This window comes from Procambarus clarkii, chromosome 43 (genome assembly GCF_040958095.1).
Source record: "Procambarus clarkii isolate CNS0578487 chromosome 43, FALCON_Pclarkii_2.0, whole genome shotgun sequence".
Taxonomy (NCBI): Eukaryota; Metazoa; Arthropoda; class Malacostraca; order Decapoda; family Cambaridae; genus Procambarus; species Procambarus clarkii.
The window spans coordinates 33,567,908-33,588,522 of record NC_091192.1 but is presented as its reverse complement, the minus strand read 5'-3'; the positions used below and the strand labels follow the sequence as shown (position 1 = coordinate 33,588,522).

Here is a 20,615-nt window from a genome sequence, read left to right as displayed (position 1 = left end):
GACCACCTACACCTGGAGTACTGGGCACCACCTACACCTGGGGTACTAGGGACCACCTACACCTGGGGTACTGGGGACCACCTACACCTTGGGTACTGAGGACCACCTACACCTGGGGTACTGGGGACCACCTACACCTGGGGTACTGGGGACCACCTACACCTTGGGTACTGGGGACCACCTACACCTTGGGTACTGGGGACCACCTACACCTGGAGTACTGGGCACCACCTACACCTGGGGTACTGGGGACCACCTACACCTGGGGTACTGGGCACCACCTACACCTGGGGTACTGGGCACCACCTACACCTTGGGTACTGAGGACCACCTACACCTGGGGTACTGGGGACCACCTACACCTTGGATACTGGGGACTACCTACACCTCGGGTGCTGGGGACCACCTACACCTGGGGTACTGGGGACCACCTACACCTGGGGTACTGGGGACCACCTACACCTGGGGTACTGGGGACCACCTACACCTGGGGTACTGGGGACCACCTACACCTGGGGTACTGGGCACCACCTACACCTGGGGTACTGGGCACCACCTACACCTTGACATGTGTGGTGAGAGTAGGAGGAGGAGGGTGTAGTGAGAGGGGTGTGGTGAGAGGAGGAGGGAGGAAGAAGGGTGTGGTGAGATGTTGGGGTGTAGACGGGGTGGGGTGAGGGTGGGGGTGATAGGACAGGGGGGGGGGCGGACGATCAATACACAAGCGCCATCACACCATCACCACCACCACCACCACCACCACCACCACCACCACCACCACCTCGCTGCTCCACCTCTACTCCGCTCTAATTCACTAATTTACTACTTGTGCCAAATTGTGCCAGCAAGGTTCACCACTTTTTCTTCCCCATCACCACCACCACCACTACACCACCACCACCACCACTACACCACCACCACCACCACTACACCACCACCACTACACCACCACCACCACCACCACCACCACCACTACACCACCACCACTACACCACCACCACTACACCACCACCACCACCACCACCACCACCACTACACCACCACCACTACACCACCACCACTACACCACCACCACTACACCACCACCACTACACCACCATCATTACACCACCACCACCACTACACCACCACCACTACACCACCACCACTACACCACCATCATTACACCACCACCACCACTACACCACCACCACTACACCACCACCACTACACCACCATCATTACACCACCACCACCACTACACCACTACCACTACACCACCACCACTACACCACCATCATTACACCACCACCACCACTACACCACTTCCACTACTCCACCACCACTACACTACCACCACTACACCATCATTACACCACCACTACCAGTACACCACCACCACTACACCACCACCACCACTACACCACCACCACTACACCACCACCACACTCCGGTATCCTTACACTTAGTTCACACACCACTAAACCTACACCCTAATTCTCCTCCACTACACCCTACTTATCCTCCAGTACACCTTACCTATCCTCCACTACACCCTGATCCGCTACAGTCATATATACATTCACCTCGTTGTAACTCAATACATAATACACTACATTAGACTGTAATATAATACACTCCGGCTCACTAATCCAATACACACCACACCGTAATCCAGTACACTAGTACACTCCACCCACTACACGAATACATTCCAATACTAACAGAACACCTACATCTATTAGTTCAAGTCACCAGTATTTCATTACGTACACCTCCAGTACACCCTGGGGGTACAAGTACACCCTGGGGGTACAAGTACACCCTGGGGGTACCAGTACACCCTGGAGTACGAGTACACCCTGGGGTGCGCGTACACCCTGGGGGTATACAGTACACCATGGGGTACGAGTACACCCTGGGGGTACCAGTACACCCTGGGGGAACAAGTACACCCTGGGGGTACAAGTACACCCTGGGGGTACAAGTACACCCTGGGGGTACCAGTACACCCTGGGGTACGAGTACACCCTGGGGTACGCGTACACCCTGGGGGTATACAGTACACCCTGGGGTACGAGTACACCCTGGGGGTACCAGTACACCTAGGGGGTACCAGTACACCCTGGGTACAAGTCCAATATATCATCAAGTGTTCCAGTACTCATATAGTAGTTACAGAGTTCAGCATACCTCAGCCCAGGAGGGCGAAAGTCAGTCAATATGGGACATTCTACAATATAATGTGATTGATCATGTCATGTATCAATTATACAATGTATGTGATGTAACTATATAACCTGAGCTTGTAAAAGCACCTTCATCACCTTCAGTGGTTAAGTGCTTAATTGCACACTAGTTTCTCTATCAGCTGTCTCACCCTGTCAGAGTAAAAGAGACAGAGGTACGTGTATGTGTGTGTGTGTATGTATGTATGTATGTATGTATGTATGTATGTATGTATGTATGTATGTATGTATGTATGTATGTATGTATGTATGTATGTATGTATGTATATGTATGTATATATGTATATGTATGTGTATAAAGTATATATGGAAGCTGATCAGAATTACATTTCACCTTTGTAAATGCACATTAATGACACTATGTAAAAGACACATCGAACACTTTATGAAGGGCATACGTAAATCTGTGTATCTATGTATTTACGTGTGTAGGTTAGCTTAGCATTTTAAAAGCACCGAATCACCTTCTGTGGTTGAGTGTTCAATAAACCCTTGAACTGTATGTTTAACACTTCTCTAACCCTGTCCATGGAGGACAGAAGAAAATGTATATATGCTGGTTAGCATTGTAAATGTCTGGCCACGTCTGTGGTAGAAAATAATAATAAAAAAGTACACCCTGGGCTACCAGTACACCCAGGGCTACCAGTACACCCAGGGCTACCAGTACACCTTGGGCTACCAATACACCCAGGACTACCAGTTCACCCTGGGCTACCAGTCCACTCATGACTACCAGTACACCCTGGGCTACCAGTACACCCTGGGCTACCAGTACACCTTGGGCTACCAATACACCCAGGACTACCAGTTCACCCTGGGCTACCAGTCCACTCATGACTACCAGTACACCCAGGACTACTAGTACACCCAGGACTACCAGTACAGCCTGTGCTACCAGTACACCCTGGGATACCAGTACACCTTAGGCTACCAGTACACCCTGGGCTACCAGTACACCCTGGGCTACCAGTACAGCCAGGGCTACCAGTACACCCTGGGCTACCAGTACACCCAGGGCTACCAGTACACCCTGGGCTACCAGTACACCTTAGGCTACCAGTACACCCTGGGCTACCAGTACACCCTGGAATACCAGTACACCCAGGGCTACCTGTACACCCTGGGCTACCAGTACACCCAGGGCTACCAGTACACCCTGGGCTACCAGTACACACAGGGCTACCAGTACACCCTGGGCTACCAGTACACCCAGGGCTACCAGTACACCCTGGGATACCAGTACACCCAGGGCTACCAGTACACCCAGGGCTACCAGTACACCCATTGCTACCAGTACACCCAGGGCTGCCAGTACACTCTGGGCTACCAGTACACCCAGGGCTACCAGTACACACAGGGCTACCAGTACACCCAGGGCTACCAGTACACCCTGGGCTACCAGTACACCCAGGACTACCAGTACACCCTGGGCTACCAGTACACTCTGGACTACCAGTACACCCAGGGCTACCAGTACACCCAGGGCTACCATTACACCCAGGGCTACCAGTACACCCAGGACTACCAGTACACCCTGGGCTACCAGTACACCCAGGGCTACCAGTACACCCAGGGCTACCAATACACCCAGGGCTACCAGTACACCCAGGACTACCAGTACACCCTGGGCTACCAGTACACCCAGGACTACCAGTACACCCAGGGCTACCAGTACACCCAGGGCTACCAGTACACCCTGGGCTACCAGTACACCCAGGACTACCAGAACACCCTGGACTACCAGTACACTCTGGACTACCAGTACACCCAGGGCTACCAGTACACCCAGGACTACCAGTTCACACAGGGCTACCAGTACACTCAGGACTACCAGTACACCCAGGACTACCAGTACACCCTGGGCTACCAGTACACCCTGGGCTATAAGTACACCCAAGGCTACCAGTACACCCAGGACTACCAGTACACCCTGGGCTACCAGTACACCCAGGGCTACCAGTACACCCTGGGCTACCAGTACACCCAGGGCTACCAGTACACCCAGGACTACCAGTACACTCAGGACTACCAGTACACCCAGGACTACCAGTACACCCTGGGCTATAAGTACACCCAAGGCTACCAGTTAAGAATATATTTTGTAACAGGTTCTGGTATTCCCTCAGGTGAGTGTTGAGGCCCTGTACCACCACGGTGGCTGCTGAGTCAACCCAACGTCTTATAGGTAGGTGCTGACTCAACCCAACATCTTATAGGTAGGTGCTGAGTCAACCCAACATCTTATAGGTAGGTGCTGAGTCAACCCAACATCTTATAGGTAGGTGCTGACTCAACCCAACGTCTTATAGGTAGGTGCTGAGTCAACCCAACATCTTATAGGTAGGTGCTGACTCAACCCAACGTCTTATAGGTAGGTGCTGACTCAACCCAACGTCTTATAGGTAGGTGCTGAGTCAACCCAACATCTCTTAGGTAGGTGCTGAGTCAACCCAACATCTTATAGGTAGGTGCTGAGTCAACCCAACATCTTATAGGTAGGTGCTGAGTCAACCCAACGTCTTATAGGTAGGTGCTGAGTCAACCCAACATCTCTTAGGTAGGTGCTGAGTCAACCCAACATCTTATAGGTAGGTGCTGAGTCAACCCAACGTCTTATAGGTAGGTGCTGACTCAACCCAACATCTTATAGGTAGGTGCTGAGTCAACCCAACATCTTATAGGTAGGTGCTGAGTCAACCCAACATCTTATAGGTAGGTGCTGACTCAACCCAACGTCTTATAGGTAGGTGCTGAGTCAACCCAACATCTTATAGGTAGGTGCTGACTCAACCCAACGTCTTATAGGTAGGTGCTGACTCAACCCAACGTCTTATAGGTAGGTGCTGAGTCAACCCAACATCTCTTAGGTAGGTGCTGAGTCAACCCAACATCTTATAGGTAGGTGCTGAGTCAACCCAACATCTTATAGGTAGGTGCTGAGTCAACCCAACGTCTTATAGGTAGGTGCTGAGTCAACCCAACATCTTATAGGTAGGTGCTGAGTCAACCCAACGTCTTATAGGTAGGTGCTGAGTCAACCCAACATCTCTTAGGTAGGAGCTGAGTCAACCTAACATCTTATAGGTAGGTGCTGACTCAACCCAACGTCTTATAGGTAGGTGCTGAGTCAACCCAACATCTCTTAGGTAGGTGCTGAGTCAACCCAACATCTTATAGGTAGGTGCTGACTCAACCCAACATCTTATAGGTGTTGCTGAGTCAACCCAACATCTCTTAGGTAGGTGCTGAGTCAACCCAACATCTTATAGGTAGGTGCTGAGTCAACCCAACATCTTATAGGTAGGTGCTGACTCAATCCAACGTCTTATAGGTAGGTGCTGAGTCAACCCAACATCTCTTAGGTAGGTGCTGAGTCAACCCAACATCTTATAGGTAGGTGCTGAGTCAACCCAACATCTTATAGGTAGGTGCTGAGTCAACCCAAAATATGTCTTTGATAGGTACTAATTCTAATTAATGAAAAAATCGAATAATTGTAATGAACTCGACGAACATATTAAGTATTAATATCAATCAGCTCAGCCTTATTAATACAGAGATGTAAGAGAGGCTCTGTAGTTGCTCAGTCGTGTGACAGTGAAGAGGCAGCAAGAGGACACTGTACACACAGTGTACAGTGTGTGTACACTGTACCCACAGTGTACAGTGTCAGCATCTCCCATAATATGCCTCTGTACACTTCTACAATCGTAATAGAGGACAAATCCTGATGTGATTTGATTAAAATTGAATAGTTATTTATAATCCAAGTATTATATGTACAAATTATACAATTTTATAGATTTAAACAGAGGACGAATCCTCACGAGACTTAATTTATTATTTAATGTTAAAATTAATTTAATATAACACGTCAAAAAAATTATTTCCAACACCTGGAACCTATACACCACTTGTGTTGAGATGAGAGGCGGGGCCCAAGAGCTGTGGCTCATCTCCCCGTGAGTACACATAGGGGAGTACTAGGTGACTATATAGATGGGGTAAACATTGTGACGGGGTGAGATAGAGCTAAAACAACACACACTATTAACCTGGTACAGTAACTCCTGCCTCCAGTGACCGCTATCACGGCCACCAGTCACCAACCATGTACACAACCACATACGGAACCTGTACATCTTTCCTCACCTTGGCAAGATGGAGAGGGGGGAGGGGGGGGGGCGGTAGGCCTGTGATGTAGCACAGGTCAGGGTAAGCGGCCGTGTCGCTCTAGTGTAATTTACCAACGAATATCCCGAACAAGTGTAACCTGAGCCCACGACAGGCAGACTGTGAACATTACTGGACTAATATAAGGGTGAAATAGATTTTCTGTGGTTTATACAGGGCGTGTGTTGTGTGGTGTTGCGGGTGTTGGGAGTCCAGGCACACACACACTCTAGGTGGTCACCACACTACGTGGTCACCACACTACGTGGTCACCACACTACGTGGTCACCACACTACGTGGTCACCACACTACATGGTCACCACACTACATGGTCACCACACTACATGGTCACCACACTACATGGTCACCATGCACCACACACCATGGTTGGCTGTGTCTATAACAGGGAGGAAATATTGGTGAGGTTATAGTAGGAAGAATAGGTTTTTTTCCAGGGGTATTCCAGCGCGGGCCCTAAGCCTCTGGCTGGCCCACTAAGTGTTGCTTGTTTCTGTTTTACTTAGGCGGAGTATGAGTATTTATGACTCGTATGGTCGCTTCAGTAAGATTTTGTCCCCATGTGTTTAACAACTTCTGCTCTGTTGAATCTAAGTTGAAATCTTCATGGGTTTGTAACTGTGCACTGTGTGAATAGTGGTTGATGGGGGGTGTACGAGGAGGGGTAATACTGGTAGGAAGGGGAGCCACTGGTTGTTTGGTAAATACCAGGGACACCCAAGTCCCAGAATGTGTGAGTTACCAGCCCCCTGGGTACCAGCCCCCTGGGTACCAGCCCCCTGGGTACCAACCCCCTGGGTACCAGCCCCCTGGGTACCAGCCCCCTGGGTACCAGCCCCCTGGGTACCAGCCCCCTGGGTACCAGTCCCCCCCCCCCCCACTACCATAGAGGCCAGTATCAACTCACTGTTTATGTTCACTACCGCCACGAAATTGCCTGTTAAAAGATTACACAAATATTTACTTTCCTCTAGTGATATTATGTGTTGAAGGTTACGTCAATAATACTTGCTACCAGGGTCTGGTTTGTAAGTTGGGGGGGGGAGACCCGGGCATCGCGGGGTGGTTCTCTATTCTAGAGAAAACAACGATCAATTATCCGATTTCAAACCCAGAAGTGTTCAGGGGGAGTCTGGCAGCACTGGTATCTTCTCACACTTCACCACTCTGTAACAAATGCGACCGTCTCGCCTACCTAGAAACGTACGGACCCAAGCAACCCACCTAAGTTATCAAGGCCGATATATAGAAAACGTCAATAATAAGGTGGTTTAATTTTTACACATAGATCACCTTTTATAACGAAATGTTCAGTGAGAGGAGGAAGTGGGCCGGGGGCCTGAGGACACACACACACGCACACACACACACACACACTCTCACTCTATTGAGGCGGGACCGAAGAGCCAGAGCTCAACCCTCGCAAACACAACTAGGTGAGTACACACACACACACACACACACACACGCGCGCGCGCGCGCATACACACAGGGAACAGGGAGAAGTCACGGCGCTAGGAGAGGTGGCAGCAAACCAGGCGACCTTGGAAAGGTTCGAAATTACAAGAGATGAGGTCAAGAATTGGAGCTGGATATGAGAAAAGCTGTTGGGCCGGACGGAATCTCACCATGGGTAGCTTCAGTGGATAAGGGAGTACCTAAGCAGAGAGCCCCCTATGTCTCTCACTCTCAGCCACCTTATGTCTCTCACTCTCAGCCCCCTTATGTCTCTCACTCTCAGCCCCCCTATGTCTCTCACTCTCAGCCCCCTTATGTCTCTCACTCTCAGCCCCCTTATGTCTCTCACTCTCAGCCCCCTTATGTCTCTCACTCTCAGCCCCCTTATGTCTCTCACTCTCAGCCCCCTTATGTCTCTCACTCTCAGCCACCTTATGTCTCTCACTCTCAGCCACCTTATGTCTCTCACTCTCAGCCCCCTTATGTCTCTCACTCTCAGCCCCCTTATGTCTCTCACTCTCAGCCACCTTATGTCTCTCACTCTCAGACCCCTTATGTCTCTCACTCTCAGCCCCCTTATGTCTCTCACTCTCAGCCACCTTATGTCTCTCACTCTCAGCCACCTTATGTCTCTCACTCTCAGCCCCCTTATGTCTCTCACTCTCAGCCACCTTATGTCTCTCACTCTCAGACCCCCTATGTCTCTCACTCTCAGCCACCTTATGTCTCTCACTCTCAGACCCCCTATGTCTCTCACTCTCAGCCCCACTATGTCTCTCACTCTCAGACCCCTTATGTCTCTCACTCTCAGACCCCTTATGTCTCTCACTCTCAGACCCCTTATGTCTCTCACTCTCAGACCCCTTATGTCTCTCACTCTCAGACCCCCTATGTCTCTCACTCTCAGCCCCCTTATGTCTCTCACTCTCAGCCCCCTTATGTCTCTCACTCTCAGCCACCTTATGTCTCTCACTCTCAGCCCCCTTATGTCTCTCACTCTCAGCCCCCTTATGTCTCTCACTCTCAGCCACCTTATGTCTCTCACTCTCAGCCCCCTTATGTCTCTCACTCTCAGCCACCTTATGTCTCTCACTCTCAGACCCCCTATGTCTCTCACTCTCAGCCACCTTATGTCTCTCACTCTCAGACCCCCTATGTCTCTCACTCTCAGCCCCACTATGTCTCTCACTCTCAGACCCCTTATGTCTCTCACTCTCAGACCCCTTATGTCTCTCACTCTCAGACCCCTTATGTCTCTCACTCTCAGACCCCTTATGTCTCTCACTCTCAGCCCCCTTATGTCTCTCACTCTCAGCCCCCTTATGTCTCTCACTCTCAGCCACCTTATGTCTCTCACTCTCAGCCCCCTTATGTCTCTCACTCTCAGCCACCTTATGTCTCTCACTCTCAGACCCCCTATGTCTCTCACTCTCAGCCACCTTATGTCTCTCACTCTCAGACCCCCTATGTCTCTCACTCTCAGCCCCACTATGTCTCTCACTCTCAGACCCCTTATGTCTCTCACTCTCAGACCCCTTATGTCTCTCACTCTCAGACCCCTTATGTCTCTCACTCTCAGACCCCTTATGTCTCTCACTCTCAGCCCCCTATGTCTCTCACTCTCAGACCCCTTATGTCTCTCACTCTCAGCCCCCTATGTCTCTCACTCTCAGCCCCCTATGTCTCTCACTCTCAGACCCCTTATGTCTCTTACTCTCAGCCCCCCATGTCTCTCACTCTCAGCCCCCTATGTCTCTCACTCTCAGACCCACTATGCCCTTCAGCTGCCCAGACCCCATCTGCCCCCAACCCCCCCCCCTTACTCCAGAACCCCTCATCGCCCCCCCCCCTCCCTCCCCATTCCCGGGCACTTCCCTCCTCTCAACCACTTATTGGAGATAGAGCTGCATCCATCTCTCGCTACAGCTCACACTGAGGGAGACAGGTAGGCAGATGAGTTATATCTGCAGTCCTCAGTGGCGAAGTGGTTACACATTCGCCTGTCATTTCGCGAGTGCTTTAGCCTGGATTCGTATCCCTGCCAGGGAGGATTTACTTGGTGCCAATCCTTAACTGTAGCCTCTGTTCACCCAGCAGTGGATGGGTATGTGGTTGTTAAACGATTTAGCGGGTCGTATTCCTGGGAAAATTAGGATTAAGGACTGTCCCGAAATGCTATACATACTAATGGCTGTATAGGAATGTAAGAACTCTTGTACATGTAAAAACAAAAGTATGAACTCTGGTAACAGAGTTTCCAAGAAGAGTCTCATTGGTGTACCAACCAGCATTGGTACACCAATGCTGATTGGTTATCCAATAAAGCAGATGAAATAAAAGAAAGGATTAGTGAAGCAGATCCAGACATAATTGCAATAGTGGAAACTAAAATAACTGATATGCTCCTGGTGGCAATCTTCCCAGAAGGATATCAAGTAATAAGGAAAGAAAGGACACAGAGACAGGGCAGGAAAGTGGCACTCCTCATAAAGCAGAAATGGAAATTTAAGGAACTAGAGACTCGGGGAACTAATGTAAACACAAGCTCCATACTTGGGACTCTGACAGCAGATTGGGTTAGAGGATTGTGATCTTGATAATCTACAATCCCCCACCAAACAGTAGAAGATCCAGACACAAGTATGATGATAACAACAAGACATGTATAGATGAACTGCAGAGTGCAGTAACAACAGCTCACAGAATGAGAGCGAAGCTGCTGGTCATGGGGGACCTAAATCACAGAGAGATCGAATGAGAATCAAAAAACCGCCATGGTGGGGGAAGAAACATGGGTAACAAAAATTATTGGAAGTTATAGACTGGAATTACCTAACACAACATGTGAAGGAAGACTCAAGGGAAAGATGAGGGAATACAATGAGCCTATTAGACCTGATTTTCACCCAGAATGACAAGCACATGGAGACGTGTGTGCACGTGCATGTGTGTGTGTGTGTGTACTCACCTAGTTATGCTTGCGGGGGTTGAGCTTTAATTCTTTGGTCCCGCCTCTCAACTGTCAATCAACTGGTGTACAGATTCTGGAGCCTACTGGGCTCTATCATATCTATATTTGAAATTGTGTATGGAGTCTGCCTCCACCACACCACTTCATAGTGCATTCCATCCGTGTGCGCGCGCGCGTGTGTGTGTGTGTGTGTGTGTGTGTGTGTGTGTGTGTGTGTGTGTGTGTGTGTGTGTGTGTGTGCGTGTGTGCGTGTGTGTGTGTGTGTGTTAGAGAAAATATGAAGTAGATATGAGAGGAAAATAGGTTGGGAGTCGGTACATTAGACAACCCACGGTTACAAAGGTAGGATCCAAGAGCTAACAGTTCGATTCTGCAGGTACAAATAGTAAATACACACACCCTTTCCTCACTACCCTTCCAAGGAGTTCAACAGAAATTAAATAAACAAAACAACCAAGAAAGGTTTTAAGGTCTTGTACGACAAAGTTGATAGCATAGCCAACAAAGTGAATGAGATCAAAGAAGAATGTTTGTGAAGGGAGACTTTGATGTTATAGCAATGTTGTAAACCAAACTTCCTAAGATCACCACAACTTCAATGTTTCCCAGCGGCTACCAAAGCAATAATAGGAAGAACAAAAACAGAGGCATTATATATATGGACTATTACTGCTGGTTAGAGATGAACGCAGGTGGAAATATAGATTACACAACACAAGTGATCGGAGCGAGTGCAGGTAAAGTAGTGGCGGCAATGGTGAACAGCCCACCAGTAAACTTGAAAAAGTTCAAAGAGGAATATCAAAAGAACAACATTGCTTTATTTAACGTCATTGCAGCACCAACTGGCTGCAGAACAAAAGCCAAACTTCTTTATCCCGGTCGGCTTAATCGTGGGAAACAGAGCGGGAGGCCTAATACACAGAGCATCGTTGGTAGACCCAACACAAGTTGTCTCTATTGCCTCCCCACTGTTGTAAGAGGAACAACGAGCAGGAGATCATAAACTATAGGAGAGGAGTAAGGGGGAGGGGGAATAACAAGGGAAGCAACGTAACAAGGGGAGAAGAAGAACAAAGAGAAGGTGGCGTTAATGGTGAGCGGAACCTTGGAATGTAGGTCAATACCTGTTTTTTTATACGGGAAAGAGGATATAAAATTCTGACATAATAGACTGGGGTTATTAACAGACTATTGTTTCAGTAGAATTGTTTGGACGCAATTTATTATACCAGAAAATAATCACTTTTGGAGCCATTATTGACTAGAAGAGGAACCCCCCCTCGCCTGTGTTGCGTGTGGGATGGGGAGGTGGGTCAGGCCACTAGGCCACCCGCCCTCTCACCTGGGTGCTGTCTCACCCACAAACACGCCCACTACTACCCGCAGCCCCCCCCCCCCTCCATGGTGTCACCTCGTCGTGGTGAGGGGGGCTCAGTACACCTCCCTGGGACTGCTGGGGTTGATTTCGCCCCCTTTCCTGCCCCCTCTTTGGGTGTTGTATATGCGAAAGGGCACCAATGTAGGATCCTTGAGTCAACGGACCACCCGCTGACGGGGCCACCCATGAGGGGGCCGCCCCAAGTGGATGGTTGGATATCGACTGGGGCAAAAGGGAGAATGGGGTCTTTGCATTAGTGTGTGAGAATGGACTAGGCAGTAGGACTCCCGTGTTAAAAAGGGGGAACGCACCCAGGTGAGTGCTGGCCATCGCTCGGCCTCCCTGGTGGGTGGGATCCTTTGCCTCCAGGCCCCAGATTTTTAGAATGGATGCTTTATGGAAACTGAACCGATCTCTCTTATCCAGGCTCGTTTGGTGGGCGACCAAGCCCCCAAGTCGAACTTTGATGGAAGACCGGGCTCTGTAGCCCCCGCTACATTGGGCCCAGACCAGGTTGCTTCATTGACCCTTCAGACTACCCCTCTCTGCTCCCCACCCACCTCTGTGGTGGGGTTGACCCCCCAAGCCCCCAGTGTTGACCACCTTATCACATGGAGTGGCTCCTACTCTCACTGTGATGACAGCACCTTTCACAATGTCCAGTTTTGCAGTGCAATTTTCTTCACACTCCCGCTCCATTTGCGTCTTCACCGATGGGTCTAAGTCTGCAGACGGTGTAGGCTGTTGTGTTTCTTGACCACACCTGTATGTGTCCCCAGCCTCCGGAGACCAGCATCTTCACGGCAGAACTTTGTGCTATTTTATATGCTCTTCGTCAACTGCTTTGTCACTGTCAATCCTCCTTTTTGTTGTAGTTAACTATCGCAGTGCCCTCGTGGCTCTAGAGTTCTTTAATCAAGTCCATCTTGTGGTAGTCGAAATTAAACATTAGCTGTTTCTTATCTCCAGCAGAGTTTTGGTGGGTCCCCAGTCATACTGGTGAGTCCTTTATGGAGCATGCGGACGCTGCCGCTAAGGAGGCTATCCGCACTTGTCCCATCTCCAATAAAGATAGTCTTTATTCCGACTTTTACCCCAGTTATTCATTCCTCAATCCCTGCTTGTTGGCAAGGTTGTTGGTCTTCTGTTACTAGTAACAAACTACGTGCACTTAAGAGTTGTGTCCCCGTGGCCTTCCTTCAACCACCCTAACCGGCGGTTGGAAAGGTTACTTAACTGCTGGCGAGGTTACGTATTATACGCCGCCATACACGTTTACCTCACGGCCACTTAATGGAGCCCCGCCCTGCTCCTTATTGTCCAAGGTGCATTGTCCCTCTTACCGTCGTGCATATTGTTGTTGAATGTCCTGACTTCCAGGACCAAGACGAGCGTGTGTCTTGCTTCCCGACCGTCCCTCGCAGTCACTTGTCCCTCGCTAAAATTCTTGGTGAATCGGATACCTTTGATATCGTTTACCTTATGCGCTTTTGTTCTCGTATTGGCATCCTTGGTGATATTTAGCGCCCGATGACTATCCCGCACAGTAAATGGTGCTCCTAACCTTCCTGGCTTGGTGCCTTCGTTTGATAATTACTTACTACACACAAGCACGCCCGCTGCTACCCACAAGCACGCCCGCTGCTACCCACAAGCACGCCCGCTGCTACCCACAAGCACGCCCGCTGCTACCCACAAGCACGCCCGCTGCTACCCACAAGCACGCCCGCTACTACCCACAAGCACGCCCGCTGCTACCCACAAGCACGCCCTAGTTAACAGGAGCAACACAAGCGTCACACGTTACGAGGAGCGACAAGCAACACAAGCCTCGCATGTTGACCCAACACAGCTGCGGCTCTCATCACTTCACCAGAGAGCTGGCAACATAGAGAGAGTACGGCCGCAACACCCACCTTCAACACTCAGCTCAACACTTCCACCACCCGCGAAGGTGTTCCCGATATCATCAAATATTTGGCAGCAATAACATTGCATGTTGAGATGTTTTAGTCCATAAATGTTGATGAATGTTGTGTTAGCGTGAGGGGCGGCGGGCCTCAGTGTGTACGGTATATCGCCTAGTTATTGGCTGGTGCTTGTTCGGTGTTCAGGGTAGTTAACGGGTCATGTTCCCTTATGTCATGCCATTCTCATCAACAATGGCCAAATGCTCGTTAATCCTGCCGCCAAACACCCCCTCCCCCCCTTGTCCTCAGGCCAGCCTCGTTAAAGCAGCGGCCCTCCCCCCACCCCCATGACGAATTAATTAATTTTAATGTATTGTGTATGAACAAATAGCTTTGTTTTCATATATAATTGAATAATATTATTTACTAAACTTCTATGTATAGATAGACGTAGGTTAGATTAGGTATTAAGGTTCCGTTAGAGATTATTGGTATTTATGGTTCGTGGGTGAAGCATTTACAGCAACCCGTCCTCGATTCAAGTCCATTCCATCCAGCGGTCGACCCCACAGACGCATTCATAAATTTTAACATACTGTTCATTCAAAACAAGAATTTTCTCAAATATAAATCAATATTATAATATATTAACATATTGTGCATATATAGGCATAGGTTAGGTTAGGTTAGGTGTTTAGGTTTTGTTAGTGATTATTTGCATTTGTAGTACGTGAGTGAAGCATTTATAGCGTTGTGGTTCGAACAAAACTCGTCAGTGAAACACTTGTTCCGGAAGTGTTCGAACGAAATCAGTTGTGAGTCGTGTGTAAAGAGATTGTCATTCATAAACAGCGGGTCTGGCGGCTGTATAGAATGAACATTTGGTCTTTCTTGATGAGGCCAGGCTGACATTATTGAGGCAGTTATAGTGGTGCGTTTAGAACAATAAAAATATCGAAGCAATATTCCAGAAAATTTCGAACATCAGTTGAGACATGTGCAGCCCTCTCCTCGTCAACAAAGGCCATTTATTCATTCTACAATTTTCAGATGTCGACTATAAAAGCAGGTATGATAGGGAACTAGGTCGATAGGAGACATTGTGCATTAGACAACCAACAGCAAGAAAAGCGGGGTCCAAGAGCTAGAGGGCGATCCTGCAGGCACAATTAGGTGAGTACACACACACACACACACACACACACACACACACACACACACACACACACACACACACACACACACACACACGCACACGCAGGGGAGCCGGCCGGCCGAGCGGACAGCACGCTTTACACGTGATCCTGTGGTCCCGGGTTCAATCCCGGGCGGCGGCGAGAAACGATGGGCAGAGTTTCTTTCACCCTATGCCCCTGTTACCTAGCAGTAAATAGGTACCTGGGAGTTAGTCAGCTGTCACGGGCTGCTTCCTGGGATGTGTGTGTACTCACCTATATGTACTCACCTATATGTGCTTGCAGGATCGAGCATTGACTCTTGGATCCCGCCTTTCGAGCATCGGTTGTTTACAGCAATGACTCCTGTCCCATTTCCCTATCATACCTGGTTTTAAAATTATGAATAGTATTTGCTTCCACAACCTGTTCCTGAAGTGCATTCCATTTCCCCACTACTCTCACGCTAAAAGAAAACTTCCTTACATCTCTGTGACTCATCTGAGTTTCAAGCTTCCATCCATGTCCTCTCGTTCTGTTACTATTCCGTGTGAACATTTCGTCTATGTCCACTCTGTCAATTCCTCTGAGTATCTTATACGTTCCTATCATGTCCCCCCTCTCCCTTCTTCTTTCTAGTGTCGTAAGGCACAGTTCCCTCAGGCGCTCTTCATACCCCATCCCTCGTAGCTCTGGGACGAGTCTCGTTGCAAACCTCTGAACCTTTTCCAGTTTCATTATATGCTTCTTCAGATGGGGACTCCATGATGAGGCGGCATACTCTAAGACTGGCCTTACGTAGGCAGTGTAAAGCGCCCTAAATGCCTCCTTACTTAGGTTTCTGAATGATGTTCTAACTTTTGCCAGTGTAGAGTACGCTGCTGTCGTTATCCTATTAATATGTGCCTCAGGAGATAGATTAGGTGTTACGTCCACCCCCAGGTCTCTTTCACGCATCGTTACAGGTAGGCTGTTCCCCTTCATTGTGTACTGTCCCTTTGGTCTCCTATCTCCTAGTCCCATTTCCATAACTTTACATTTGCTCGTGTTGAATTCTAGTAGCCATTTCTCTGACCATCTCTGCAATCTGTTCAGGTCCTCTTGGAGGATCCTGCAATCCTCATCTGTCACAACTCTTCTCATCAACTTTGCATCATCCGCAAACATCGACATGTAGGACTCTACGCCTGTAAACATGTCGTTAACATATACAAGAAATAGAATTGGTCCCAGCACCGATCCTTGTGGTACTCCACTTGTTACTGTTCGCCAGTCCGACTTCTCGCCCCTTACCGTAACTCTTTGGCTCCTTCCTGTTAGGTAGTTCCTTATCCATTCTAGGACCTTTCCCCCCACCCCCGCCTGCCTCTCGAGCTTGAACAGCAGTCTCATGTGCGGTACTGTATCAAAGGCTTTTTGGCAGTCCAGAAATATGCAGTCTGCCCAACCATCTCTGTCCTGTCTTATCCTCGTTATTTTATCATAGAATTCCAGAAGGTTTGTTAGGCACGATTTCCCTGTCCAGAACCCATGCTGATGTTTGTTCACAAACCTAATGTTCTCCAGGTGTGCAACCAGTCGTAGCCTAATTATTCTTTCCAGTATTTTACAGGGGATGCTTGTCAGTGATACAGGTCTGTGTGTGTGTGTGTGTGTGTGGCGTGGAGAAAAAAAAGTTAGTATTTTACAGGGGATGCTTGTCACTGATACAGGTCTGTGTGTGTGTGTGTGTGTGTGTGGCGTGGAGAAAAAAAAGTTAGTAATAGAAACAGTTCATTGACAGTTGAGAGGCGGGCCGAAAGAGCCGAAGCTCAACCCCCGCAAGCACAACTAGGTGAATACAACTAGGCGAATACGCACATATACACGGGACCAAAGAGCCGAAGCTCAACCCCAGCAAGCACAAGTGGGTGAGTACATCTAGCTGAGTACACAAAACTGTATGGAGACGTAGTCCATGGATCCGGGTTCTATTCCAGCTAAGACTGAAACAGATGGGCAGAATTGTTTTCATCTGATGCTTGTGTTCACCTAGCAGTAAATAGCTAACTGGGAGTTAGGCAGCTACGACGGGCTGCATCCTGGGGGTGTGCGTGTGAGAGAGTAATATACTGTATGTAGCACATATGGTGGAGGAAATGAGGTCGGGAGTCAGTACATTGGACAACGGACGGTTAGAAAGACGGGGTCCAAGAGCTAACGTCTCGATTCTCCAGGCATAAATAATAAATCGTAAGTAAATACCACATTACTACGTCATTACCATATGTTCCCAGGTGGCAGACTTGGGGAAGAGACGCCCTGCTCACACACCCTCTTAGACGTCCCTTCCATAACCTGTCGACCAGTCCGTTCAGCATGGGACGGAACTGTCACATTCCGTCACGTGCAGCTGTCCCGGCCCGGGCCCCGCCCTCTTGAGGTCAGGTCGGGTCCTCGGCCTCCAAGTGTGTGGTTTGGCTCAGGAGTTGAAGGTCTCCAGCGGTCAGAGAGTGGAGATCAGAGTGTGGTGACCCCACGGCCGGTAGTGTGGTGACCCCACGGCCAGTAGTGTGGTGACCCCACGGCCGGTAGTGTATGGTGACCCCACGGCCAGTAGTGTGGTGACCCCACGGCCGGTAGTGTGTGGTGACCCCACGGCCAGTAGTGTGTGGTGACCCCACGGCCAGTAGTGTGGTGACCCCACGGCCAGTAGTGTGGTGACCCCACGGCCGGTAGTATGTGGTGACCCCACGGCCAGTAGTGTAGTGACCCCACGGCCAGTAGTGTGGTGACCCCACGGCCGGTAGTGTGGTGACCCCACGGCCAGTAGTGTGGTGACCCCACGGCCAGTAGTGTGGTGACCCCACGGCCGGTAGTGTGTGGTGACCCCACGGCCAGTAGTGTGGTGACCCCACGGCCGGTAGTGTGGTGACCCCACGGCCAGTAGTGTGGTGACCCCACGGCCGGTAGTGTGGTGACCCCACGGCCAGTAGTGTGGTGACCCCACGGCCGGTAGTGTGTGGTACCTGCTTGCTTGATACCTGGTTGATACCTGGTTGATGGGGTTCTGGGAGTTCTTCTACTCCCCAAGCTCGGCCCGAGGCCAGGCTTGACTTGTGAGAGTTTGGTCCACCAGGCTGTTGCTTGGAGCGGCCCGCAGGCCCACATACCCACCACAGCCCGGTTGATCCGGAACTTCTCTTAGAAAACAGTCTAGTTTCCTCTTGAAGATGTCCACGGTTGTTCCGGCAATATTTCTTATAGTCGCTGGGAGGACGTTGAACAACCGCGGACCTCTGATGTTTATACAGTGTTCTCTGATTGTGCCTATGGCACCTCTGTTCTTCACTGGTTCAATCTTGCATTTTCTTCCATATCGTTCACTCCAGTATGTTGTTATTTTACTGTGTAGATTAGGGACCTCCAGTATTTTCCATGTGTATATTATTTGGTATCTCTCTCGTCTTCTTTCTAGAGAGTACATTTGGAGAGCTTTGAGACGATCCCAATAATTTAGGTGTTTTATCTCGTCTATGCGTGCCGTATATGTTCTCTGTATTCCCTCTATTTCAGCAATCTCTCCTGTTCTGAAGGGGGAAGTGAGTACTGAGCAGTACTCGAGGCGGGACAACACAAGTGACTTGAAGAGTACATGGTGACCCCACGGCTGGTAGTCTGTGATGACCCCATGGCCGGTAGTGTGTGGTGACCCCACAGCCGGTAGTGTGTGGTGACCCCACGGCCGGTAGTGTGGTGACCATACGGCCGGTAGTGTGGTGACCCCACGGCCGGTAGTCTGTGATGACCCCATGGCCGGTAGTGTGTGGTGACCCCACAGCCGGTAGTGTGTGGTGACCCCACGGCCGGTAGTGTGGTGACCATACGGCCGGTAGTGTGGTGACCCCACGGCCGGTAGTCTGTGATGACCCCATGGCCGGTAGTGTGTGGTGACCCCACAGCCGGTAGTGTGGTGACCCCACGGCAGGTAGTGTGGTGACCCCACGGCCGGTAGTGTGGTGACCCCACGGCAGGTAGTGTGGTGACCCCACGGCCGGTAGTGTGAGGAGTCAAGACAATCAGGGTGGACGAGGCAGTATTGACCACTGTGTCAGTACTGCTGCTGGTGCGGCCCCGTTATTACGTCCTCCCCTCCCATGGTGCTCCCTCTGTCCTCCCATGGTGCTCCCTCTGTCCTCCCATGGTGCACCCTCTGTCCTCCCATGGTGCACCCCTCTGTCCTCCCATGGTGCTCAATCTGTCCTCCCATGGTGCTCCCTCTGTCCTCCCATGGTGCACCCTCTGTCCTCCCATGGTGCACCCCCTGTCCTCCCATGGTGCTGCCTCTGTCCTCCCATGGTGCCCCCTCTTTCCTCCCATGGTGCTCCCTCTGTCCTCCCATGGTGCTCCCTCTGTCCTCCCATGGTGCTCCCTCTTTCCTCCCATGGTGCTCCCTCTGTCCTCCCATGGTGCTCCCTCTGTCCTCCCATGGTGCTCCCTCTGTCCTCCCATGGTGCACCCTCTGTCCTCCTATGGTGAACCCTCTGTCCTCCCATGGTGAACCCTCTGTCCCCCCATGGTGCTCCCTCTTTCCTCCCATGGTGCTCCCTCTGTCCTCCCATGGTGCTCCCCCTGTCCTCCCATGGTGCTGCCTCTGTCCTCCCATGGTGCACCCTCTGTCCTTGCATGGTGCACCCCCTGTCCTCCCATGGTGCTGCCTCTGTCCTCCCATGGTGCTCCCTCTTTCCTCCCATGGTGCACCCTCTGTCCTCCCATGGTGCTCCCTCTGTCCTCCCATGGTGCTCCCTCTTTCCTCCCATGGTGCTCCCTCTGTCCTCCCATGGTGCTCCCTCTGTCCTCCCATGGTGCTCCCTCTGTCCTCCCATGGTGCACCCTCTGTCCTCCTATGGTGAACCCTCTGTCCTCCCATGGTGAACCCTCTGTCCCCCCATGGTGCTCCCTCTTTCCTCCCATGGTGCTCCCTCTGTCCTCCCATGGTGCTCCCTCTTTCCTCCCATGGTGCTCCCTCTGTCCTCCCATGGTGCTCCCTCTGTCCTCCCATGGTGCTGCCTCTGTCCTCCCATGGTGCTCCCTCTGTCCTCCCATGGTGAACCCTCTGTCCTCCCATGGTAACCCTCTGTCCTCCCATGGTGCTCCCTCTGTTCTCCCATGGTGCTGCCTCTGTCCTCCCATGGTGCTCCCTCTGTCCTCCCATGGTGCTGCCTCTGTCCTCCCATGGTGCTCCCTCTGTCCTCCCATGGTGCTCCCTCTGTCCTCCCATGGTGCACCCTCTCCCCTCCCATGGTGCTCCCTCTGTC

The 20,615-nt window shown here is 50.6% G+C and overlaps 2 protein-coding genes across 2 annotated transcripts in view; both read left to right on the top strand.

Annotated features, from left to right (window-relative positions):
* The window catches only part of LOC138349978 (potassium voltage-gated channel protein Shab-like), a 588,390-nt gene that overhangs the window by 405,632 nt on the left and 162,143 nt on the right, over positions 1-20,615 (top strand). The gene's annotated exons all lie outside the window — the stretch shown is intronic.
* The window catches only part of LOC138349938 (uncharacterized), a 102,447-nt gene that overhangs the window by 50,885 nt on the left and 30,947 nt on the right, over positions 1-20,615 (top strand). Inside the window, exons 4-5 of the mRNA XM_069299937.1 lie at positions 3,117-4,357; positions 10,210-10,457. Of these exons, the coding sequence (XP_069156038.1) occupies positions 3,117-4,357; positions 10,210-10,457 (1,489 nt within the window). The remainder of the gene's footprint in view (positions 1-3,116; positions 4,358-10,209; positions 10,458-20,615) is intronic.